Source organism: Ictalurus furcatus, chromosome 15 (assembly GCF_023375685.1).
Source record: "Ictalurus furcatus strain D&B chromosome 15, Billie_1.0, whole genome shotgun sequence".
Taxonomy (NCBI): domain Eukaryota; kingdom Metazoa; phylum Chordata; class Actinopteri; order Siluriformes; family Ictaluridae; genus Ictalurus; species Ictalurus furcatus.
Window position 1 is genome coordinate 19,541,625 of NC_071269.1, and position 20,457 is coordinate 19,562,081.

The following is a 20,457-nucleotide window of genomic DNA, read 5'->3' on the forward strand; positions in this document are numbered from 1 at the left end:
GAATTCAAACACTCATTTTGACTTTAAAACCAGTCAGGTTAACAGCTAGGACATGTTAGCTAGCATTAGCAGTGAAAATCAGGAACATTTATGAATATGACTTTGGAATCCTGTCAGGTTAGCTCATGTTGGCCATATAGCTAGCATTAAAAGAACATTTAAAAAAAAAAAACCCAACAACATTTAAACATATATAGAAATTGTATGTTTACTTCATTTAGCTGGTGGGATAATGTTAGCGGTAAATATCAATGTGACTTTTAAAAAAATCCTAATAGTAATCCTGTCAATTTACCACATGTTAACTAGCTTGCTAGCATTTCCAGTGAAGATAATGAACACTTTTCAGAAATTCTATCAGGGTATCTGTGAGTGGTTACAGATCGCTAGCTAGGTAGCGAAAAAAGTTTCTGAATCCTCTCAGAGATTCTGTCACCTTAGCACATGGCAGCTCATTGACTGACTGACTAGCATTTTCACATGAATATGAATATTATGAGTTTAATATCCTCTCAGAAATCCTGTCAGGTTAGCACGTTAGAAATTTGGCTATATAAATACTTAGGAGTTTGAAAGCCTGTCAGATTGTTGACTAACTTGCAGTGAACATGAACATTTATTATGAGCTTAAAATCATCTCAGAGATTCTGTCACGTTAGCACATGTTAACTGTTTGGCTAGCATTAGGAGAGGATATTAATATTCATTATGAGTGTAAAATGCTGATAGAAATCTTGTCAGATAGCTATCTGGCTAACAATGCATGTATGAATGGACTCTGAGATACTCCTGTCCAATCAGAACTGTTCTCATTTACATATATGAACTCGGTGACACATTTGGATCTGCAGACATACCTTACTGCTTTAGTCCCTATTTATTACACATGGCCGAGTGCGTTCATAAGAACAGTAAAGGAGGCAGTCTTCGTGTAAATCAGGAATACTGATGTAAGCTGCTAGTCTGCAGTAAGAGACTTTTGTTACTTGACAACACAGGATACTCATTTTATCCTATTAGCTACTTTTGATTTCCGAGCTTAAAGTCAATCACAGAACACTTTTACATGTGGTCATCTTCTCATATTCGCTTCTCAGGGGAGAAAATCCAGCCTCTGTAATCAAGAAGAATCAACAAAGGTTGTGGACCTCCAACATCCAACCAATCAAGACAATGTGGTGTCTCTACTTGCTTGTCAGTAATTTTGCCTATCAATACAGAAGGCTCACGCTTTTGCCCTAGGTGTATCAGCTGAGACTGGGTGTTTGCATGTGTTCTGGTGCAATGACTTTGGAGGAAATACTAAAGGGAGAGGCTGTATTTGCTTACATTTTAGGGTTTAAAAAAATAATAATAATAAATTTATTTATGCAACTAGCATCACCTAACTTCCAACAAAATCTCTGATTATGCCTTTAAGAAAACAACCACGGAACCCTGACTGATGAATGCTTTAGTAATACCCTCTTTTTCACCTCACTGCTCAGTTTATTATGGTTAATGGATGGGTTACATTCAGAACTGAGATTCGTTGAATGAGATATTAGAGCTGAAATTTATTATTTGTCGATTTTCCATCCTTTAAAGTGCAGAATTAGTGCTGGAACCCAGTACAGTAATACGAAATTCACTATATTCATTTTCTTTGATTTCAAAGCATGTGACTAATTGTCTTCATGAGTTTAAAAATAATGTGTTGCTAAAATGTGCAATTGAATCGGAATATAGTATAATCAGGACTGGAGTTTGCTCGATTTACATTTTTATTTGGGAAGGCAGGGGACTGAAGAGTGTATGAAGATCTTGCCGAGTTGGTGTCCTGGTTGGAACATCTGTTCACACCTGCAGCAGCGTGTTCATGTTCCTTGTCTGCTATTCCCATCACACTTTCTCCTGCAGGTCTATGAGAGCAAGCTTCAAGAACTACAAAAACAGGTGGAGCAGATTGCAGAAACTCCTGATGAGGAGGAGGAGGAAGAGGAAGAGGAGGAAGGTAAGCCACTATGGAAATGTCATTAGTCTTACTGACTGGAATAAACCATTCAGAGCTGTTATACTGTTAGTGAGTACTTGCCTTGTAAATCAGTTACAGTATATAGTTCAAATATTTGCTTGTCTGTGTTTTCTCTGTAGTGCCATGGACACAGCATGAGTTTGAACTCGCTCAGTGGGCCTTCAGAAAGTGGAGGTACCACCAATTCACCTCACTTAGAGACCAGCTGTGGGGCAACGCAGTATACCTGAAGGAAGCGAATGCCATCAGTGTGGAGCTCAAAAAGAAGGTACAAATCATTCGAGTCTTTAACACGGGTCTGCATAATTGAATGTCCAGATATTTTGCTTCTGGTATGATGCCTCTGTTTAAATATGAGTTTTCGTTGAGTAGATTAAATAAAATATTCCAGCATTTTTCAACCTAGTCTTTTTCCTCACTCTCTGTACTGAATGGAAAAGCCCTTTGCTCCCAAGTCACTTAGAATGGAGGGCTTAGGATGAGACAGACATGAGAGAAAGTCTTACCAGTCGTACCATGTCTGAAATAACAAGCTAGACAGATTTAGGATATTTTATTAAGCGTTCCATGAAAAACTGCCCTTAGACTTCTATTGTAGGTGAGCTCAGAGTCAACAGATTTCTTTTGATTTCTTAAATAATTAAAACTATTACCTATGCCAATTACGTATATGCTAGAGATGTAGTATATACAAATTAGCTTGAAAATTCCGGTGTCTTCCGTAAACTCAGAAATGTATGAATAGCATAATGTCTTACATAAACAGTATAATCCTACTGAGAGAAATGCTTGGACTCAGATTAATGACAGAAGTTCATCAGTATTTACTGATGCTTTCATTTTAAGTAGACTTACAGAACAGCCCAGCAAAGCACAGGGTCTAAGCTAAGCCAATTTCTTCTGAGCTTTGATTTACTGGACGACTTGGGCAGCATATGGATAGGTGATAAATCAGAGTGTTTAGTTGTGAGCTGTAAGAGAGCAGTCTGTAGGATTTGTGTTTGACCCCTCTGCTGTCAGGTCTTCAGTGATTTACTCTTTGATTATCCATAGTGTCAGGTTGCTGCAGGCGGATTTTGAACAGGGGGGGGTTGGGGGTTCAGACTCCTCCATTTTCTCATGGCGCTCTTCTCTATTTTGGTTTCAGCCTTCCTTTAATTTATGTGCTTTCTTTTTCTACACTTGATGTATAGCCTTAAAAGGCCTTTGCAGCAATCACTAAAGGCTGAAATGAGAGTTTAGTTTTTCGGCTGTTTTCTTCTCTGACACTTGTCTAACTCTCTCCCCCTTTGAAGGTCCAGTTCCAGTTTGTGCTTCTGACAGACACGCTGTACTCCCCACTTCCCCCTGAACTTTTGCCTCCCGAGCCGGAAAAGGAGCGTGACTCCAGGCCTTTCCCTCGTACTGTGGTGGCTGTGGAGGTCCAGGACCTGAAGAATGGAGCCACTCACTACTGGTCTCTGGAGAAGCTCAAGTAAGCCCTAGGCCACCAGCCAGCCTGCCTTTTGTTTTATAAAGCAGACTGCTGATTGAGATCTTTTCCTCATAAAGTCTTGACTTGACATTTTACTGGACTTTCAAACCAACCACACTGTAATTGCCTGAAAATCAAGGAAGCTCCATTTCAGCAAAACTGTCCCTGTGAATTAAACACAAAACATGTGGTGTTTTTTGTAATGGTCTGTTTGAATGGCGATTTGCTCTTTCTTTGAATACAATGTAATGTAAGCTCTTGGAGGCGACTCCTGATCGGGTTGTGTTTCCCTGGTCCTGCAGGCAGAGGCTGGAGCAGATGCGAGAGATGTACGACCGTGCTGGAGAAATGGCCTCCTCCAATCAGGAGGAAGTGGAGGGGCCCCTGACCGGCAGTGATCCTTTCTATGATCGCTTCCACTGGTTCAAGCTAGTGGGAAGGTATGTTATTAATGCTTAAACTTATAGTGTGGCTTTAGGCCTGAAACAACAGTATTCACTTGAGTTGACCAAATATGTATATGCCATATTATTAAAATTAAACTTTCACCCTAAGGGGAAATTAAATCCCAATTTTTTTTTGTTTATTTTAATGTGTGTGTAAAGTGAGTTATGTGATGATTGTATATGGATGAAAATATTCTGATGAAAGTTTCTCTTTAAGAATTCTTTCTCTTGAATCATTCATGATTATTTTGTTTAGTTCACTCCCCTGAGGCACCACACACCCAAATACTATAACTCATTTATTACATGATGTCTGAGGCCTTTTATTAGGAAATCATTTCATTTTTTTAATCCATTTGTCATCTAGGTTTGTGTATTGGGTATTCATTTTTTTAAACATTTTTTTTATTTTTCATTTTTTTGTTTTCATCACACATATTTTGTCATAGTCATTTTTGTATTTTATTTAAATCCTTGTTTTGAATTGTCATTAATCATTTACCATTTGTTGTTATTGCTGTTGTTTTTTGTTGTTTTCTTTACAAGATGTTCCTTCATTTGTTTCTGTATTCATTTTGCTAAAATATTCAGTGGGCATTGATTTTGTATTTCCATTCCATGATCATTTTCCTAGCTTAAGCAGACGGTCTGTGTTTGAGTTTGTGGTTTACCAGTAATGTCATTCCAGTTTTCCTGTGTAATACAATAATTGCTGCATAACAGTAAAAAAATGCACTCTGCTGTACAAAAACAACTTGCACTGTATTTAGCTCACCAATCTTCCACGGCTGCGTGAATGAGCACCTGACTGACCGCACACCCTCACCCACCTTCTCCACGGCCGACTCGGACATCACCGAGCTGGCTGATGAGAGGCAGAGCGAGATGGATGATTTCGTGGACGACGAAGCTTTCGTGGACGACACCAGCTCGGATGCGGGCACCGAGGAAGGCTCAGACATCTTTAGCGATGGCCACGACCCCTTCTATGACCGCTCGCCCTGGTTCACTCTCGTGGGCAGGTTGGTGAGAGGGGAGAGACGGAGAGAGGGAGAGAGCATGCAGCTCTGCGTCTGCAGATCTAACACACGTTGCAGCACTTTAAAGAGTGTATTTCATTAGCGAAGACATTTCATTATTTTAACGTAACACAATATGTGTGTGTGTGTGTGTATGTGTATATATATGTGTGTGTGTGTGTGTGTGTGTATATATATATATATATATATATATATATATATATATATATATATATATATATATATATATATATATATATATATATATATTTTATATATATATAATATATAATGTGCATTAGCTGTTAGTGTTTATTCACTATTAACACTCAGAGAAAAATATGCTCTTTGGATGGATAATGCTTATAGATTTCTAAAGAGGTTCTACTTGAAACCTACTTGTAGGGTTGCACATACAATTTTACAGGGTTTTCTAAGAAAGTCAAACTAAAAAAAAATTCTATACCTTTGAGAGTGTACTTTTAATAGAACATTGTTATACCAATTGACAAAATTATATGAATTCAGTTTTATAATAATTTACTTAATTATACTAAGTATATAGACAGCCTACCAGTTGAGGAGGAAAACAGTGACTTCTCCTTAGGAAAAAATAAATATTACTATTATACGCTCTGGCATTATCTTTAGACATATCAAATTGTTCAACATCTCAAAATTAACTGGGAGTGAGTGTGGATTGTACTGATCGGAGAAGCTTTCAATCTTACAGCAGGCGGTATAAGAGCCACTAAAATTTAGGAAAGCAAATTATTGCTTTAATGGAGCTGTTTGTGATTTTTAGAGCCCTCTGCAGCCTGAGATTTGACAAATGGTGACAAACATTCCCTTTCTTCTCTACCAATCTGATCCCACCCCCTTTTCTGAAACTACGTTTACCTTATGAGTTCCATTTTTAAGTAAAAGCATTCGAGCGGCGCAACTCTATACAGGTCACAGATGTGTGAAAAGAAAGTATTGGTGAAATTTGTTGCATAGTAATATTGCAAATCACTGCTTTTATAAAGTATCTTTAAAATGATATAATAATAATAATTATAATAATAATAATAATAATAATAATAATAGCAGGTTTAGAAACACATTTAAAAATGACATATTGCACCTTTAAAGTTGACTTGCATAGTTACATGAATTGCAGTTTGCAAACTACTTTACAGGCAGGTCATGTAGCTTCTTGACATTTGTTTTGATCAGAGGAAATGGACTCGAGCAGAGCTGGAGTAGAATGTAGAGGCTGCTGTCTGCTCTCCCTCCCTCTGTGCTCAAAGCCTGTGTCTCCTCATACCATCTGAGCACTGACCGCATTAACACCTGCCACTAAACACTCATTCAGTTGCCTTTTTGTCCTTTTTAGTTTTGTGTGATGTTTGCTTTTGTCTATATTAAACACCTTTTTATTTTGCATAGATTAATTTCTTTATTGCTATTTTTGTATTATTGTTTAATGTCTGCATCAGTCTGCTGTATGAGGGTGAGGGAGACAGAGAGACAGACAGAAACAGGAGGGGTGTCTGGGTCGACGCAGGGGCAGCAGAGTGACGCAGGTCCATTTACAATGTCACTTGCTGCTCTGCAGCAATAGCTTCTCTGCCATTTCAGCCTTGAGGCTCTGTTGCTGCGCAAAACAGCACTATTTGTTCTCATGCTTTGGGGGTTTAATGTTTTATTTGTGCATTGTAACTAAAAGCAGACTGAAACTTCTGTATTGTTTGGTAAACGTAAATTTATCTTCTTTTTTCTTATCATTTTAATATCACACATGATGGGTCAAGCAGGAGACTGAGAATCTGATATTCAGACTTTTTTTTGGGGGGGGGGGTGTTCAAGTGTTCTGAAAATGAAAATGTCTAGGTAATTTCAGATACTTTATATCTAGTGCTCTGTTTGGAGTTTATCAAGTGCATGTAGATCCTGCTAGGTGTGAGTCACCTCCAGTAATACTAAGCATTTGGTTCCGAGAAATGAGCTTGTGTATATACCATCCTAATTCATCAGTACTTTTCGTGTGTGTGTGTGTGTGTGTGTGTGTGTGTGTGTGTGTGTGTGTGTGTGTGCGCGCACGCGCATGCGCATGTGTGCCAGCGCATTAATCATGATTGCTACTCCTTCCTTAGAGCGTTTGTGTACCTGAGTAACCTGCTGTACTCCGTGCCCCTGGTGCACCGTGTGGCTGTAGTGACAGAGAAAGGCGAAGTGCGAGGGTTCCTGCGTGTGGGTGTCCAGGCCATCGCAGGTGAGAACTGATGAGAACTGTCGTTCACGACTTTTCACTTGACTGAGACTGAAAAGAAAAATCCACCTTGCATATTCGTCTTTATTATTAATGTGAACTTCTCTGGCATTCGACATTTATTTCTATTTATCTAAAGAGAGAGGAACAGCAGCGGTTATTCCTTTAGTGTGTCAGTTAAAGGAGTAATAGTCCTAATATTAGTAGTAATATTTTATAGTATTTAATAATAGTAATATTTAATAGTAATATTTTTTCATTTCTTACTAGTACAAATAATGTGGAAAATTATGTAGAAATGATTTTTAAAAATTGTTTAAGCTATTGTCTCAGATTATATTAAGTATATTAGGTAGTGGGGAGGGTGGCATGGGGGGGCTTCAGTTTGCAAACCTGCCTTCCAGTCCAGAATGTTTGTATTTGGATTGACTTCTTGTCAGTCATTTTGTAGACACACCCCCAACTCCCCTTCACATCCTCTTAAATTATTATGATAAGAATTTTGCATGTTTGTAGAGTTGAAATTTGGCTTTCAATCAACTGAATGTCTGAGAGCATGTGATAACTTTCAGTCATGACAGTCATTGCTAATGGTAGTTCTAGTTAGCATGCTAACTAAGGTTGAACCACCATACGTTTTGGGATGGAGTTTTGTGTACACGGGTGGAAATGGGGACAGGTACAATGAGTGTAAAAAAATCACCCAAATCTTATTGAACTTCACCCATTTTTTCTCTAAATCTTACCTTATGTTCCTTTTTAAGGTTACATTTAAATGTTTATGATAATACCGCGATCAGTACCATTATGGAATAACAGGAATAAGAGAAATACAGCACCAACCAACAAATTAGCACCAGATTCCTGTTTTATGGCCTTTTATCTATAAGCTTCTGAAACTTTGGCATCCTCTGTCATGTTAATAGGCTGCAGAAATAATAGTTTTCTTAACCTCTAAAGTCCCTTTGAAGTGCCTTGAAGCACGCAGCGTTATTCATTGTGTTGACGTAATTTCCACTGAAACAGGAAGTCTGGGCAAGACATAACAAGTGGCTCCTCCCCCTTTTTAAATAGCCAATAGTGTTTAGCTTACTTTACAGCCTGGGCTAAGCCTTACTTGACCGTTAGTACCATGGACGTGAGTCCGAGCTGGCACAAATACCTCCTTCTTCAAAGTGAATTAATTCACGCCTTCTATTTCCTTCTTAGCCAACTAACAGTTGGAAAACTTGTGCATAAATGTAATTGCTTTTATTTAGTATATTTAAAGCATACTCTAACACATACTCTTGCTCTTGCACGAAAACAAAGTTAGGATCCATTTTTCTGTCATGATTGGGATTCATTTGAAATTAATGTAATCAATGTCTGGTGTTTTCTTTTTTTTTCTCATAGTACTAATGCAATCTTAGCATCCTTGGTTCAGGTACTAAGGTCAAAATTATGATAATTGACACTAGATTCAAGTTATCATTTCGTAAGTGGTTAATATTACAGCAGAAAATCGCCAAACTGTCAGATGCACAGAATCAGAGCTGTTCTATAGGAATTCTCACAGGACCTCGGTTGGAGTTGAGCTTTACTGAAGAGTATTAATTAGTATTAATGTATAAAATATCCTGCATTATTAAAAGGATAAATCAGTTAAAAAAAAAAAAAGCTAATGACAAATAATGAAAGGGACATAAGTCAAGAATAATGGTGGCTTTTGGCTTTCAGTTTTTTGTTCATGCTGTTCAGGTCATCACGTGATGAAATTAGATTATTTTTGAATTGCCTTCGAATTTTCTTCGAGATATTGGATCCACTGCTTTTTCTTACATCTTGAGCTTGTGTGGTTTCAGCTGATGAGGAGGCTCCTGATTATGGCTCTGGTATCCGTCAGTCTGGTACTGCCAAAATCTCATTCGATGACGAGTATTTCAAAAAGGTAAAATGCATTCTTCAACCTGATATCAAGCTAAACTATAACTTCACTGTACTCTGGTACTCTTAACTACTCTGGCTGTTGTTCTGCCTGTGCTTTGCCTGGAATCACTGAGAGAATATGTTAGCCTGATGGGTTTTTGAGCCTGTGCCTGTGTAATATGCATGAGCATCATTCTGGGCCCGGGCCTTTGCCCAGGGACTCGCAGAATTCAGTTATCAGGGTGCTTTATATTAACTGTGACAAATAAGGCTTGACATTTCTGTTAGTATGCAAGACATTTCAGGATTTTTTTCATTTGGATGTTGTTGTTTTTTTAGAGCCTGATAAGGTGATTTCTGTTCTGTGCTTGCTTCTTCTACTCTGTTCATCCAGACTGAATTCTCTTCTGTGGCACTGACCCATTCTGGCCTTTCTATGGAGGAGTTGCGTATTGTTGAAGGCCAAGGACAAAGTTCAGAGGTCATCACACCCTCTGAAGAGATGAACAGAATAAATGACATGGGTAAGAAAGCAGTATAGGAACAGCTGGTGACCTGAATCTTCCTGCAGCTCATGTATGTAAAAAGACATTTAGAAAAAGGAGGCAGATGTTCTTATTGACCAGAGCCACATCACCCTGCAGTTCTCACCCACTGAAGCTAAGCAGGGTTGAGCCTGGCCAGTACCTGGATGGGAGACATCCTGGGGAAATCTAAGTTTGCTGCTGGATGTTGTATTAGGGAGAACAGCAGGCGGTGCTCATCCTGTGGTCTGTGTGAGTACTAAGGCCCCAGTATAGTGATGGGGACACTACACTGTAAAAAAACGTCTTTCGGATGAGACGTTAAACCGAGATCCTGACTCTCTGTGGTCATTAAAAGTCCCAGGACACTTATCGTAAAAGAGCAGGGATATACCCCGGTGTCCTGGCAAAATTCCCCCATTGGTCCCCTAATAATATCCATGTCTGAATTGGCTACATCACTCTCTTTTCCTCTCCGCTAATAGCTGGTGTGTGGTGGGCGTTCTGGCAGACTATGGCTACCGTCGCATCATCCAGGTGGATGCTACACACTGGTGGTGTTTGAGGAGATTCCCATGCCCCCCGCCCCACCACCACCAACACTACCACTATGTAAAGCACATTGAGTATCTAGAAAAGCACTATATAAATCTAAGGAATTATTGTGTGTCACCGACATAAAAGTGGAGCTTTAAAGCTTTTAAGACCCTTATAGTGATCTTAGCAAAATCACCCCCATAGCATGCTTGTGTCTATACACTTATGTGTATTTCATGTCTCAGATCTGAAGCTGGGGAACGTCGATGTCAAGCTGGGCCAATCAGAAGGAGTGATTGGTCAGCTGGAGGTGGGAAGTGTCTTCACTTTCCGCGTCACTGTTCTGCAGGCCGCCGGTATCCCACCAGAGTACGCCGACATCTTCTGCCAGTTCAAGTGAGTCATCCTGTCTCCATGGAAACCTCTCTCTGACACAGTATTCTGTTGTTAATAAAACACACACGCACGCACATCGTGCTTCACTCTGTAACCTTATAATCTTGTAATCAACAGCTTCCTCCATCGTCATGATGAGGCTTTCAGTACCGAACCGCTGAAGAATTCAGGCAAAGGCTCCCCGCTGGGCTTTTACCACGTCCAAAATGTGAGTGAAGGTTAAATATGAAAAAGAGGCAAAGAAATCTTTTGTAAAAAAGAATCACTTCAAATGCAAAATATCTCCCATACTCGAAACTCTCTAGATATGCATACATTTGAATTTGAACTTGCACCTGTAGTTTATATCCAATCACTCATGAGAAGAGTTTTAAAACATTTCACAAACACTAAATACAGAAAATGTTCTCAGCTTACTCACGATAGAACTGCCTAAAGACAGTTATAAAAAATGTTTCAAATATGTAACCATGTAACTTGAATTGAAAGATATGTACAATAAAGTCTAACAATAATGGCATAAGGCAGACAAGGTCTGACAGAAGCTAAGGTTTATCCTCTTCAGCACTGCAGAAGTACACTAAAAAGTTATGGTTGCTTACACTTTCCCAAACGTTTTGTCGTATTCCTGCTCCATCAAGCAGAAACTAAGAAACTGTTCACATGTCTGCATTAGAATCTCACAAATCCTTTCCTCAGAAAAAGTAATCCCATCTCCACAGTCTCCACAAAGACAAATTGTAGTGTTTAGTTTAGAAATTCATTGTCTTGCATAAGCATTTATTAAAATCCCAACAACTGTACTTAGACCTACATTGTAAGTCAGTCTCAAGTAATATGTTTCTGTAGATAAAGATTAGTTTAAAAAAAAAAGTTGGTTATTGCTTTAACAGATGGTGCTATTTTAGGTAAAAAACCTTGAAATAAATGCTGGTGTGTTCATTTAATTACATGTAGTGGTCGACTGAAAGTGGATTTTACCGATAACTAAGTTGGGCGGTACCTGCTGAAAACCGATTAATTGGCCGATAGTTTTTCAAATTGATACTGAATGAAAACATAACACTCAAAGTAAAATATTGCTGAACTTTATTGTAAAAATAAACAGTACTGACTGTACCATGAAAATGTACTGCGCTTTTTTTATAATTACCTTTTAATAAATATTAATAAAGTAAATAAAAGATATACGTGCAAAGAGAACCAAAAAGTAACACCAAATAACAAATAGAGACATCCCAAATGAATAAAAAACACTTCAAATAACAAAACAAAATTTGTCAGTGATATTTTTTCACCTCTAGAGGCCGCTCTCGTACTGATAGCATACCCTTCTCAGTCGCTCCCGCAACGGACACGATTGCGAAAAACTATCAGCGTGGATTTCGGTTATCGGTGCCGATTAATCACCAAAACCAATAAGTTACTCGACCTCTAATTACTACTATCAGCGCGTCACTCTCATGACACTGATGCCTGTAACCCTATGCGCCTTGTTTGTGCAGATTTCTGTGGAGGTCACAGAGTCCTTTATCGAGTACATTAAGAGCAATCCCATCGTGTTTGAGGTGTTCGGACATTACCAGCAGCATCCACTGCACCGTCATGGCCAGGATGCAATCAGGTACGACATTACTATTCACTGTTCATACTGTACAGCATATAATTACAGCAATCCGAGTGCTAATTATGGAAAAGATTATTGTAATTACAATACTGGTCATTAATTATTAGCTTTTTCATAATTGCTGCTTTTACTAGGTAATTAAGATTATTTTGCACTATCTAGGCAGTGATCTGATTATTTTTATTCTCTTTCTTTAGCCTGCCACAGCCTTCGAGGAAGTACTACCCTCCACCCATGCCTCTGTCTAAACCAGGTATGACTTTCATATTAATTAATGAAATAAAAACTATCTAGCGGATGTGTATATACCCTTAATGGAATTAACACTTGCATAATTAGTATTAAGCAGCTTGATAATCGTCTCAAGGGTGTTTTTACACAACCGTTAATTAAGACATAATTAATTATGAACGCCCCCTAAATTGTCTTTCACTGAGAGCTAAAATATACCCATATACCCTAATCTCGTCTAATCTGACCACAAGGAGCTGTCGATTTCTGTCGCCTGACAGGTGACTACATTATTGCTGACTGTTGGCGTTTGAGAGGAACATATCTCTTTTGTGCCCAAAATAAAATAAGAGGCTACAGCCTTGACATGTCATCTTTCTGTGCAGTGAATCGATCTATAGCCACAAGTTATCATCTTCATGTGCAGGTGATATATTGCTGAACAAATGTACCACTAGCTATGTGGACATGGATGATTGGAAAAAGTTTTATAGCTCTATGTGATGTATAGTGTCTACTTGTATGGGTGTTTTTTTTTGTTTGTTTGTTTTTTTACAACAGTGGTTATGAAGAGTGCGGTCAGATTTTATACATAGACTGCACTATATCTGGCCCCCGCTGCAGTCATTTACGTTGCCATACCAAGGCAAAATGCAATAACTATCAGGGCTGGTCTTTTAAAAAATTATCCAGAGCATCAGAAGTGTTTTTGGGCTGGGACTGAGCCCTATTCAAATTGGGTAAGTGGGATAATGTAATTACTACCAGAGTCTCTGTGGGACTTTAGTCCGGTCCGAATCAGTCATTCTAAAAATGACCAGTAAAATTAACACCAGGTTAATATATGTACAGGTATAGCCCATCAAATTGACATCTTAGAAAAGATTGAGCATCTTTATATTAAAAAAAGAGCACAAAATCTCTTGCAGAACAATAAAATATAGATGATGTTTAAAATGACTTTCGGTGGCTTTTAGGCATGTTATTGACTTCCTAGCACAGGCAACATCTCCTTGCATGTTATGGTCATGTATCCTACCAGCGATCAAGTGGCCGCAAGATCTACACCAATCACTTATAAATAATGTCAAAGCAATCAGTTTGTATTAAATTGAAGTGTATGTAGTATGCATAAAATTTTTAGTGACAACCACATGTACTTAAAAGGCAGCCTCATCTCTCATCTTATAATGTGATTTATACAGCAATGACTTATCCTGTGAGAATCGATCATAATTAGATGCCCTTTGGCAACATTACGCAACAGACATAGAAATTTATCTCATGAAAATAATGCATTAGTTCTAATATAAATAAACTTTCAGACATCTGTTCTGGGTGAAATTATGATCTAAAAATCTGCCTACAATGCATTTTTCTGGATAATAAAAAAAACAACTTTAAAGTTATTTTCCCTCTGTTTCACTTTTACTGTGGTTTGATTTTTCTGCCTCATACCTTCATTCTTGCATGCTTCCTTATTATATTTTGTCTCTGTCTCTCTCTTTTTTTTTTATTGCATTCCAAATCTGTCCTTCTATCCCTGACGTTGCCTCTGAGGCAGATCATGCCCGTAAGATCGAGCTGATAAGGTATTTGATGAGTGGCTATGTGCACGGCCAGGTGCTGGACACACTGTCGGAGCACGCTAATGCTCTGGCTTCTACAGCTGTGGCCAGTCTGGAGAACGGGGCAGATCAGCTCTCCCATTTCCCCTTCCTGCCCGTGCCCTATGGCCCCGTCCTCACTGTGCCCAAACATCACGGTTGGTACATGGTTAGCATAGTTTATGGAGTTCTGTGGCTCTTTACTGTGCACTGAGGTGCTTTGTAAGTAGTGTTCTATAGAAGAGAGTTTAGTTACTTAGGCTTGATCCTCAAGCTCTTCCTAATGGCATCTTCTCCATCTGCTGTTTCGCTTGGATGTCTTGCAGATTGGGAGCAGTATGTAAGAAGTGAGAAATCCAGTGCATATAATCCTGAATATCTGGATATGAGCTCCTCTTTCAGCTCCAGCGGACTTTCTTGTATTATTCCTCCCTAGTCACGAGTCCTAGTTCTTCTTGCTGCTTCTGGAGTGCAGATCGATTAAGTGCTTTACAGTGTAGACATTCCCTCTTTTTCCTCTGTGTACCCTACCCTGAGCATGCTAGTATTTTTCCTCTGAGGCCTGTGCTCTATCTCTCAGCTCTACCCCCATTACTGTTTCCACTATCAATGTACTGTATAGCCGAGGAGAGCATCACAGGAAATTATAAGTGCCCGTTCTCCTCCGTCAGGGTCTGATTAGAACACATTATTTCATTGTATTGATCTTGTTGAGTGGCAGATCAGATCAGAGCTCCTCTTTAGTTTATACGTTCATCCAACAGCACTCCATCCATTTAGTCTACTGTATGTAAAATTCCCAATCCGACACAGTTATTCCAGTTTCTCTTGAACCTTTGAATTCAGTAATCTTTTGTATAATTGAAATTGTTTGCTTACTGATTGTTCAAAACTTGTTCAAGATGTTCTGCTTCAATTATTTGTCTCACATCTAGCTGATGCTGATGGCTGATACTATGATAATCATTTGTTTTTCTCCCATGACCGCACATGGACAGTGCTTTATGTCTAAAGAAGTATGAAAGCACTCTAAATATGATAGCACAGTATATCATCCTCTTGGGTATTTTTTATTTTGCAGTATCTCTCATGTGTATCCACCCATTGACTATATACACAGATGAGACAAAACATTATGACCATTATGCCTAATATGCTGTTGTTCTTCCATGTGCTGCCAAAACAGCTTTGATGCATGGACTCTACAAGACCTCTGAAGGTGCCCTGTGGTATCTGGCACCAAGACGTTAGCAGCACATCCTTTAACCCTCCTATTATGTTCGGTGAAAAAACGTTAGTCATTATGTTATGGGTCTAAATGACTTCCACAGTTTAAATACACACAAATCGGTATTGTTCCAGCACATCCCACAGATGCTCAATCGAGTTGAGATCTGGGGAATTTGAAGGCCGAATTTGAACTCCTTGTCATGTTCCTCAAACCATTCCTGAACAACTTGTGCAGTTTGGCAGGGCATGTTATCCTGCTGAAAGAGGCCACTGCCATCAAGGAATATCATTGCCATGCCAGGCTGTACCATGAGAACCGACCGTTTGCTTGCTGCCTAATATATCCCAGACCTTGACATGTGCCGTAGTTACGGGATTATCAACGCTATTCGCTTCATTTGTGAGTGGTCATAATGTTTTGGTTCATCGGTGTATATGTTGGACATCAAGGTCCTGCCTATTCCCACTGCCAAAAATTAGCAAAATTAAATAAAATAAATAAATCTTTGTCTTGTTTTCAGTAGATAACAATCTGAGTCAGATTGAGTGGAGTAACAATGAGAGGAGGGGGACTAAATTGGGATATGCGTAGGCTTACCGAAGTCGTTCTTTATGCTTTGGGAGCGTTCATCATCTTCCATCTTTTTTCAGTAGAGGTTAATTATGTTTCAGCTGGCATTACATTATCCTGTTTACTGTTGTCTTAATGCTTTGAGATGGATGACAACTATATTACTACAGCAAAAATTGGAAATGCAAGCAAGCTGAAAACCATTAACTGGATAAATCTACATAAATGCATCAAAATTAGTCCGTTACCTCATTACCTATGCCTTCTGGAGTACCGTACAATAACTCAGATGAAATAGAACTTTTTTTTTTCTTTCTTCAGATCTTGTCAGAGAGACTGACTGAAAACTATCGGTGCTTGGTGCATTTACGACTATTTTAGACTTCTCTATTATGTCCAACATTAATATCATATTTGTGTCCATCCCTTTCTGGTACTCCTTTGCTAAATGCATACATTCTCTGTGTAGTTCCAGCCACCAAGCTGAACACCATCAGCAAGTCAAACCTGGGCCAGTGTGTGAGCAAGTATGATCTTCTGGCTTGGTTTGAGATTAGTGAACTGGAACCAACCGGAGAGTGAGTATATCTAATCTTCATGCAAAACTTCTATATTTCCCCTATTGTTTGTTTGCTCAGGTGAGAGCTTTTTTTTTTTGTTTTGTTTTGTTTTCCTTTAACAGGTATATCCCAGCTGTAGTGGACCACAGTGGAGGTCTACCCTGTCATGGCACTTACTTACTGCACCAGGTAACAGACTGTCTTCCTGTTTATCAACTTTTTAAACTTCCAGGAGCCAGAAAGGTGTCCATACGTACATTCCCCCACACTCATAGCTACACACATTTTTCTGTTAGTTTTCCTCTAATTACTGATGAATTCATATTCTAGTGCTTACTGAATAACTGGCTTTAAGCTGAATAACCCAATATTAACCTGATACTTTAAAAAGTTAAGAACTGTTTTGTCCCCCCCCAAGATGTATTTCAGATTCAAAAATATCATACTCAAAGAACATTTTGATATATTATACAAGTCATATTTTTTTATGTCATCCATCTCTGTTTAAAGCTAGTTATTTATATATGCAGTATCCTGACTGTGCTGAATGCTAGGATATTTACAGTCAAGTCAAAAATGAACATCTCCAATGCTTTTTAAATGGAAACAATGAAAATGACCTCTATTTTACCAATAATCTACAGAAGAAGAATTGCACAATGTTAAAAATGAAATCTGCAACAACAATCCGATATATATAATCTTCTAAAGCTTCTAAATATTATAGCGGAGAGGATTAACAACTGCTGAAAAGATATCATTTAGGTTGACTCCACAGGGAGAGCATTTAAGTTATTAAAGAATACTTATATTACATTAAAATATAGAAACATTGATATCATGTCATTTTTCTAAACTGTTCATCCATAAAAGAATCAGTGTAACCTAACACATTATCGTCTTATTGCTGTAAATTTAATTCCTTTGTCTGCATCATTTAGTCCTAAGGGTATACAGACATTATTTTTGCACTCGGCTACATGAAGTGTTGTGCGAGGCTGGTTATGTTATGATGGATTTTCGTTCTTGTCCCACAGGGTATCCAGCGTAGGATCACGGTGACACTCATCCATGAGAAGGGCTGTGAGCTTCACTGGAAGGATGTCCGGGAGCTGGTGGTCGGTGAGTTCTTTAGATGACATGATATGTAAATTAACAAAGGTCTGCGGATTTTATTTTTATTTATTTATTTATTTATTTATTAAATAACAGTGGCTATTGCGACACTTTTTCAGGTCGGATCAGGAACAAGCCAGAGGTGGATGACACTGCGGCAGATGCAGTGCTCTCCCTTAACATCATCTCAGCCAAAAACATGAAGTCCTCGCATAACTCCAACAGGTATGGTTCACAACCCATCTCTGTGTGCCACTTCAGACACATAATATACTTGATGTGTTATTACGTTCCAGTGTTACCAATAAAGTGTCAGGCTTTCAGTGTCTCCCATGAGCCATGTTCATTTGTGCTGGAAAATAGATTTCAGGGAACATGATGTACAGGTTCTTTTGGGTTTTTTTTTCTTTTTCTTTTCTGCCGAGAATGAGTCATGACAAATAGTCTTGGCTTGGAACAACAGAGACATCTGGTGGACGAAGAAGAAAATGGAACATTTAAAAAAAAAAAAAAAAAAAAAGCACTTTCATGTGTATATTTTTTGTCCATTTGATTGCAGTTTTGCATTTTGTTGCTTGCTGACATGACATTTCATTTGCCTGTCTTAATTTCATTGCTCCTGTTGTTTCTTATCACCTCACCTTTTCTGCTTGTCTCTTTTGTGTTCTTTCTTGCTGCTGCCACCCGTGCTGGACTCTTGCTTTTGTTCAGGATTTGTATTGATAACGATATTCCTAGGTATCACGAACACTTGGGCATAAAGCGCTTTCCCTGAAAAGGGCTTTATGAAACAGACATCATTAGTGTCATTAGAGATGAATCATGTAGCCATCAATAGAGTGTAGTACAAATATTGTGTAGTTTGTGTCATTGTCATCTCACTGTTTTACTTTAGTCATGTTAAATATGAATGAATTAAAAGGGAAAAAAACAAAACAATCTCCCTTCATATTAGATACACTATGGCTGAAAGTATGTGGACACCTGACCAACATACCCATATGTGCTTGTTGAACATCCCATTCCAGATGTATCCCCCACCCATTTGTTGTTATAACAACCTCCACTCTTCTGGGAAGAGTCTTCGCTAAATTTTGGACCGTGAAAGACAGTGGTTCTCAACCGGGGTGGGGGTGTGGAGAGATCAGAAGGGGGGCACAAATTGTTTTCAAGAATAAAAAAACACAGACAGGGCATCATTTGGGTACTTGGTGTATTTTATTGCTTTTCAAATAGAATGTACATAAATGAAAAATCCCACGTTCCCTCTCACTCTGTATTTTCTTTTTGATGGGGAGAGGTGGAGCTTAGCCTGCCTTTTATCTAGCTGTCAGTGTAGACCACTGTTGCCAACTTAGCCACTCATCAGATACCCAGTGTTGCCAACAATTTTATATATATATATATATATATATACACGTTGGCAACACTGGGCATCTGATGAGTGGCTAAGATGGCAACACTGATCTACACTTTTTTATATATATATATATATATATATATATATATATATATATATATATATATATATATATATATATATATAATACATACACACACACACACACATACACAGTATCTCACAAAAGTGAGTACACCCCTCACATTTTTGTAAATATTTGATTATATACACTAAGCTGCAGCACGGTGGCCAAGGTGGCCAAGACTTGGTATCTTGGTCTCAGTTCGTGATGTTGGGCAAGGAGCTCTCGGGCACAGCTGGCATTCCAGTTCATTCCAGAGGTATTCAGTGGAGTTGAGGTCAGGTCTTTGTGCAGGACATTTGAGTTCTTCCACTCCAAACTTGGCAAACCATGTCCTCATGGAGCTGGCTTTGTGAACAAGGGCATTGTCATGCTGGAACAAGTTTGGGCCTCTTAGTTCCAGTGAAGTGAAATTGTAATGCTACAGCATACAAAGACATCTTGTACAACTGTGTACTTCCAACCTTGTGGCAACAATTTGGGGAAGAACCACATTTGGGTATGATGGGCAGGTGTCCACATACTTTTGGCCATACAGTGTATATTAGTCTCTAATGCATTTGTATTTACTTATAAACTATGTACAACTATAGTGTAACTATCGAGGACGTGTGCACAGTTACAGATGTAACCAGAATATACTGTCCATTCATTTAAGTGTAATTTCTACACAATAGCAGTAACCACTATGCTACCAATAAGCATGGTGGCTTAGTGGTTAGCATGTTTGCCTCGCATCTCCAGGGTTTGGGGTTCGATTCCTGCCTCTGCCCTTTGTTCTCCATGTTTGCACGTTCTCCACTTGCTTCGGGGGTTTTCTCTGGGTGCTCTGGTTTCCTCCCCCAATCCAAAGACATGCATTGAGGATTGATTGGCATCTCTAAATTGTACGTAGCATGTGAATGGGTTTGAGTGTGTGTGCAACTGTGCCCTGTGGTGGGTTGGCACCCTGTCCAGAGTCCCCTGGGATAAGCTCCAGGCTCTCCTGCGACCCCATGTAGGATAAGCACTACAGAAAATGGATGGATGGATAATGTTATCAGGATGATGGATGGATGGATGGATAATGTAATCTTTTTCAAAATGGCAGCCATTTCTTAACTTTGACAATTTTTTTTTCACTACACGAGAAAGTCACTTTGACATGTACCGGAAACCAGAACAAAAACGCTCCTCTGCTAATCTGCAGTCTGCCAGCTTTTGATTAGGTGACACTCAGATGCTGAGGAGAGAATATTCAGTGATAATATTAGCTGACCTTTATCAATAGAGTTTGTATTCATGGTTCATCTTGCACAGTTATGCATCAGAAATAATGGTGATATTTTTCGAGCTGCACCCAGGTTCTGTCAGACTGCATGTCTTTCTGTAGAGTCATGATACTGTGAAGTAAACATTAAAAAACATAAAGGTAGCAGGAAGTTACCTGCTTCATGATGGGCATCCAAGACTGCAGTAA

At 38.8% G+C, this 20,457-nt stretch overlaps 1 protein-coding gene across 6 annotated transcripts in view; it reads left to right on the forward strand.

Annotated features, from left to right (window-relative positions):
* Nucleotides 1–20,457, forward strand: part of kif1b (kinesin family member 1B) — an 87,363-nt gene that overhangs the window by 55,768 nt on the left and 11,138 nt on the right. For 4 of the 6 annotated variants that reach the window (XM_053644079.1, XM_053644081.1, XM_053644080.1 and 1 more), the window contains 16 exons: nt 1,900–1,993; nt 2,134–2,282; nt 3,310–3,488; nt 3,791–3,928; nt 4,705–4,956; nt 7,092–7,210; nt 9,052–9,137; nt 9,510–9,639; nt 10,422–10,572; nt 10,690–10,780; nt 12,078–12,196; nt 12,397–12,452; nt 16,308–16,416; nt 16,521–16,587; nt 17,436–17,520; nt 17,634–17,739. In XM_053644079.1, coding sequence (XP_053500054.1) covers nt 1,900–1,993; nt 2,134–2,282; nt 3,310–3,488; nt 3,791–3,928; nt 4,705–4,956; nt 7,092–7,210; nt 9,052–9,137; nt 9,510–9,639; nt 10,422–10,572; nt 10,690–10,780; nt 12,078–12,196; nt 12,397–12,452; nt 16,308–16,416; nt 16,521–16,587; nt 17,436–17,520; nt 17,634–17,739 — 1,931 coding nt within the window. The remainder of the gene's footprint in view (nt 1–1,899; nt 1,994–2,133; nt 2,283–3,309; nt 3,489–3,790; nt 3,929–4,704; nt 4,957–7,091; nt 7,211–9,051; nt 9,138–9,509; nt 9,640–10,421; nt 10,573–10,689; nt 10,781–12,077; nt 12,197–12,396; nt 12,453–16,307; nt 16,417–16,520; nt 16,588–17,435; nt 17,521–17,633; nt 17,740–20,457) is intronic. The other 2 variants (XM_053644084.1, XM_053644085.1) reach the window with 1 other exon arrangement.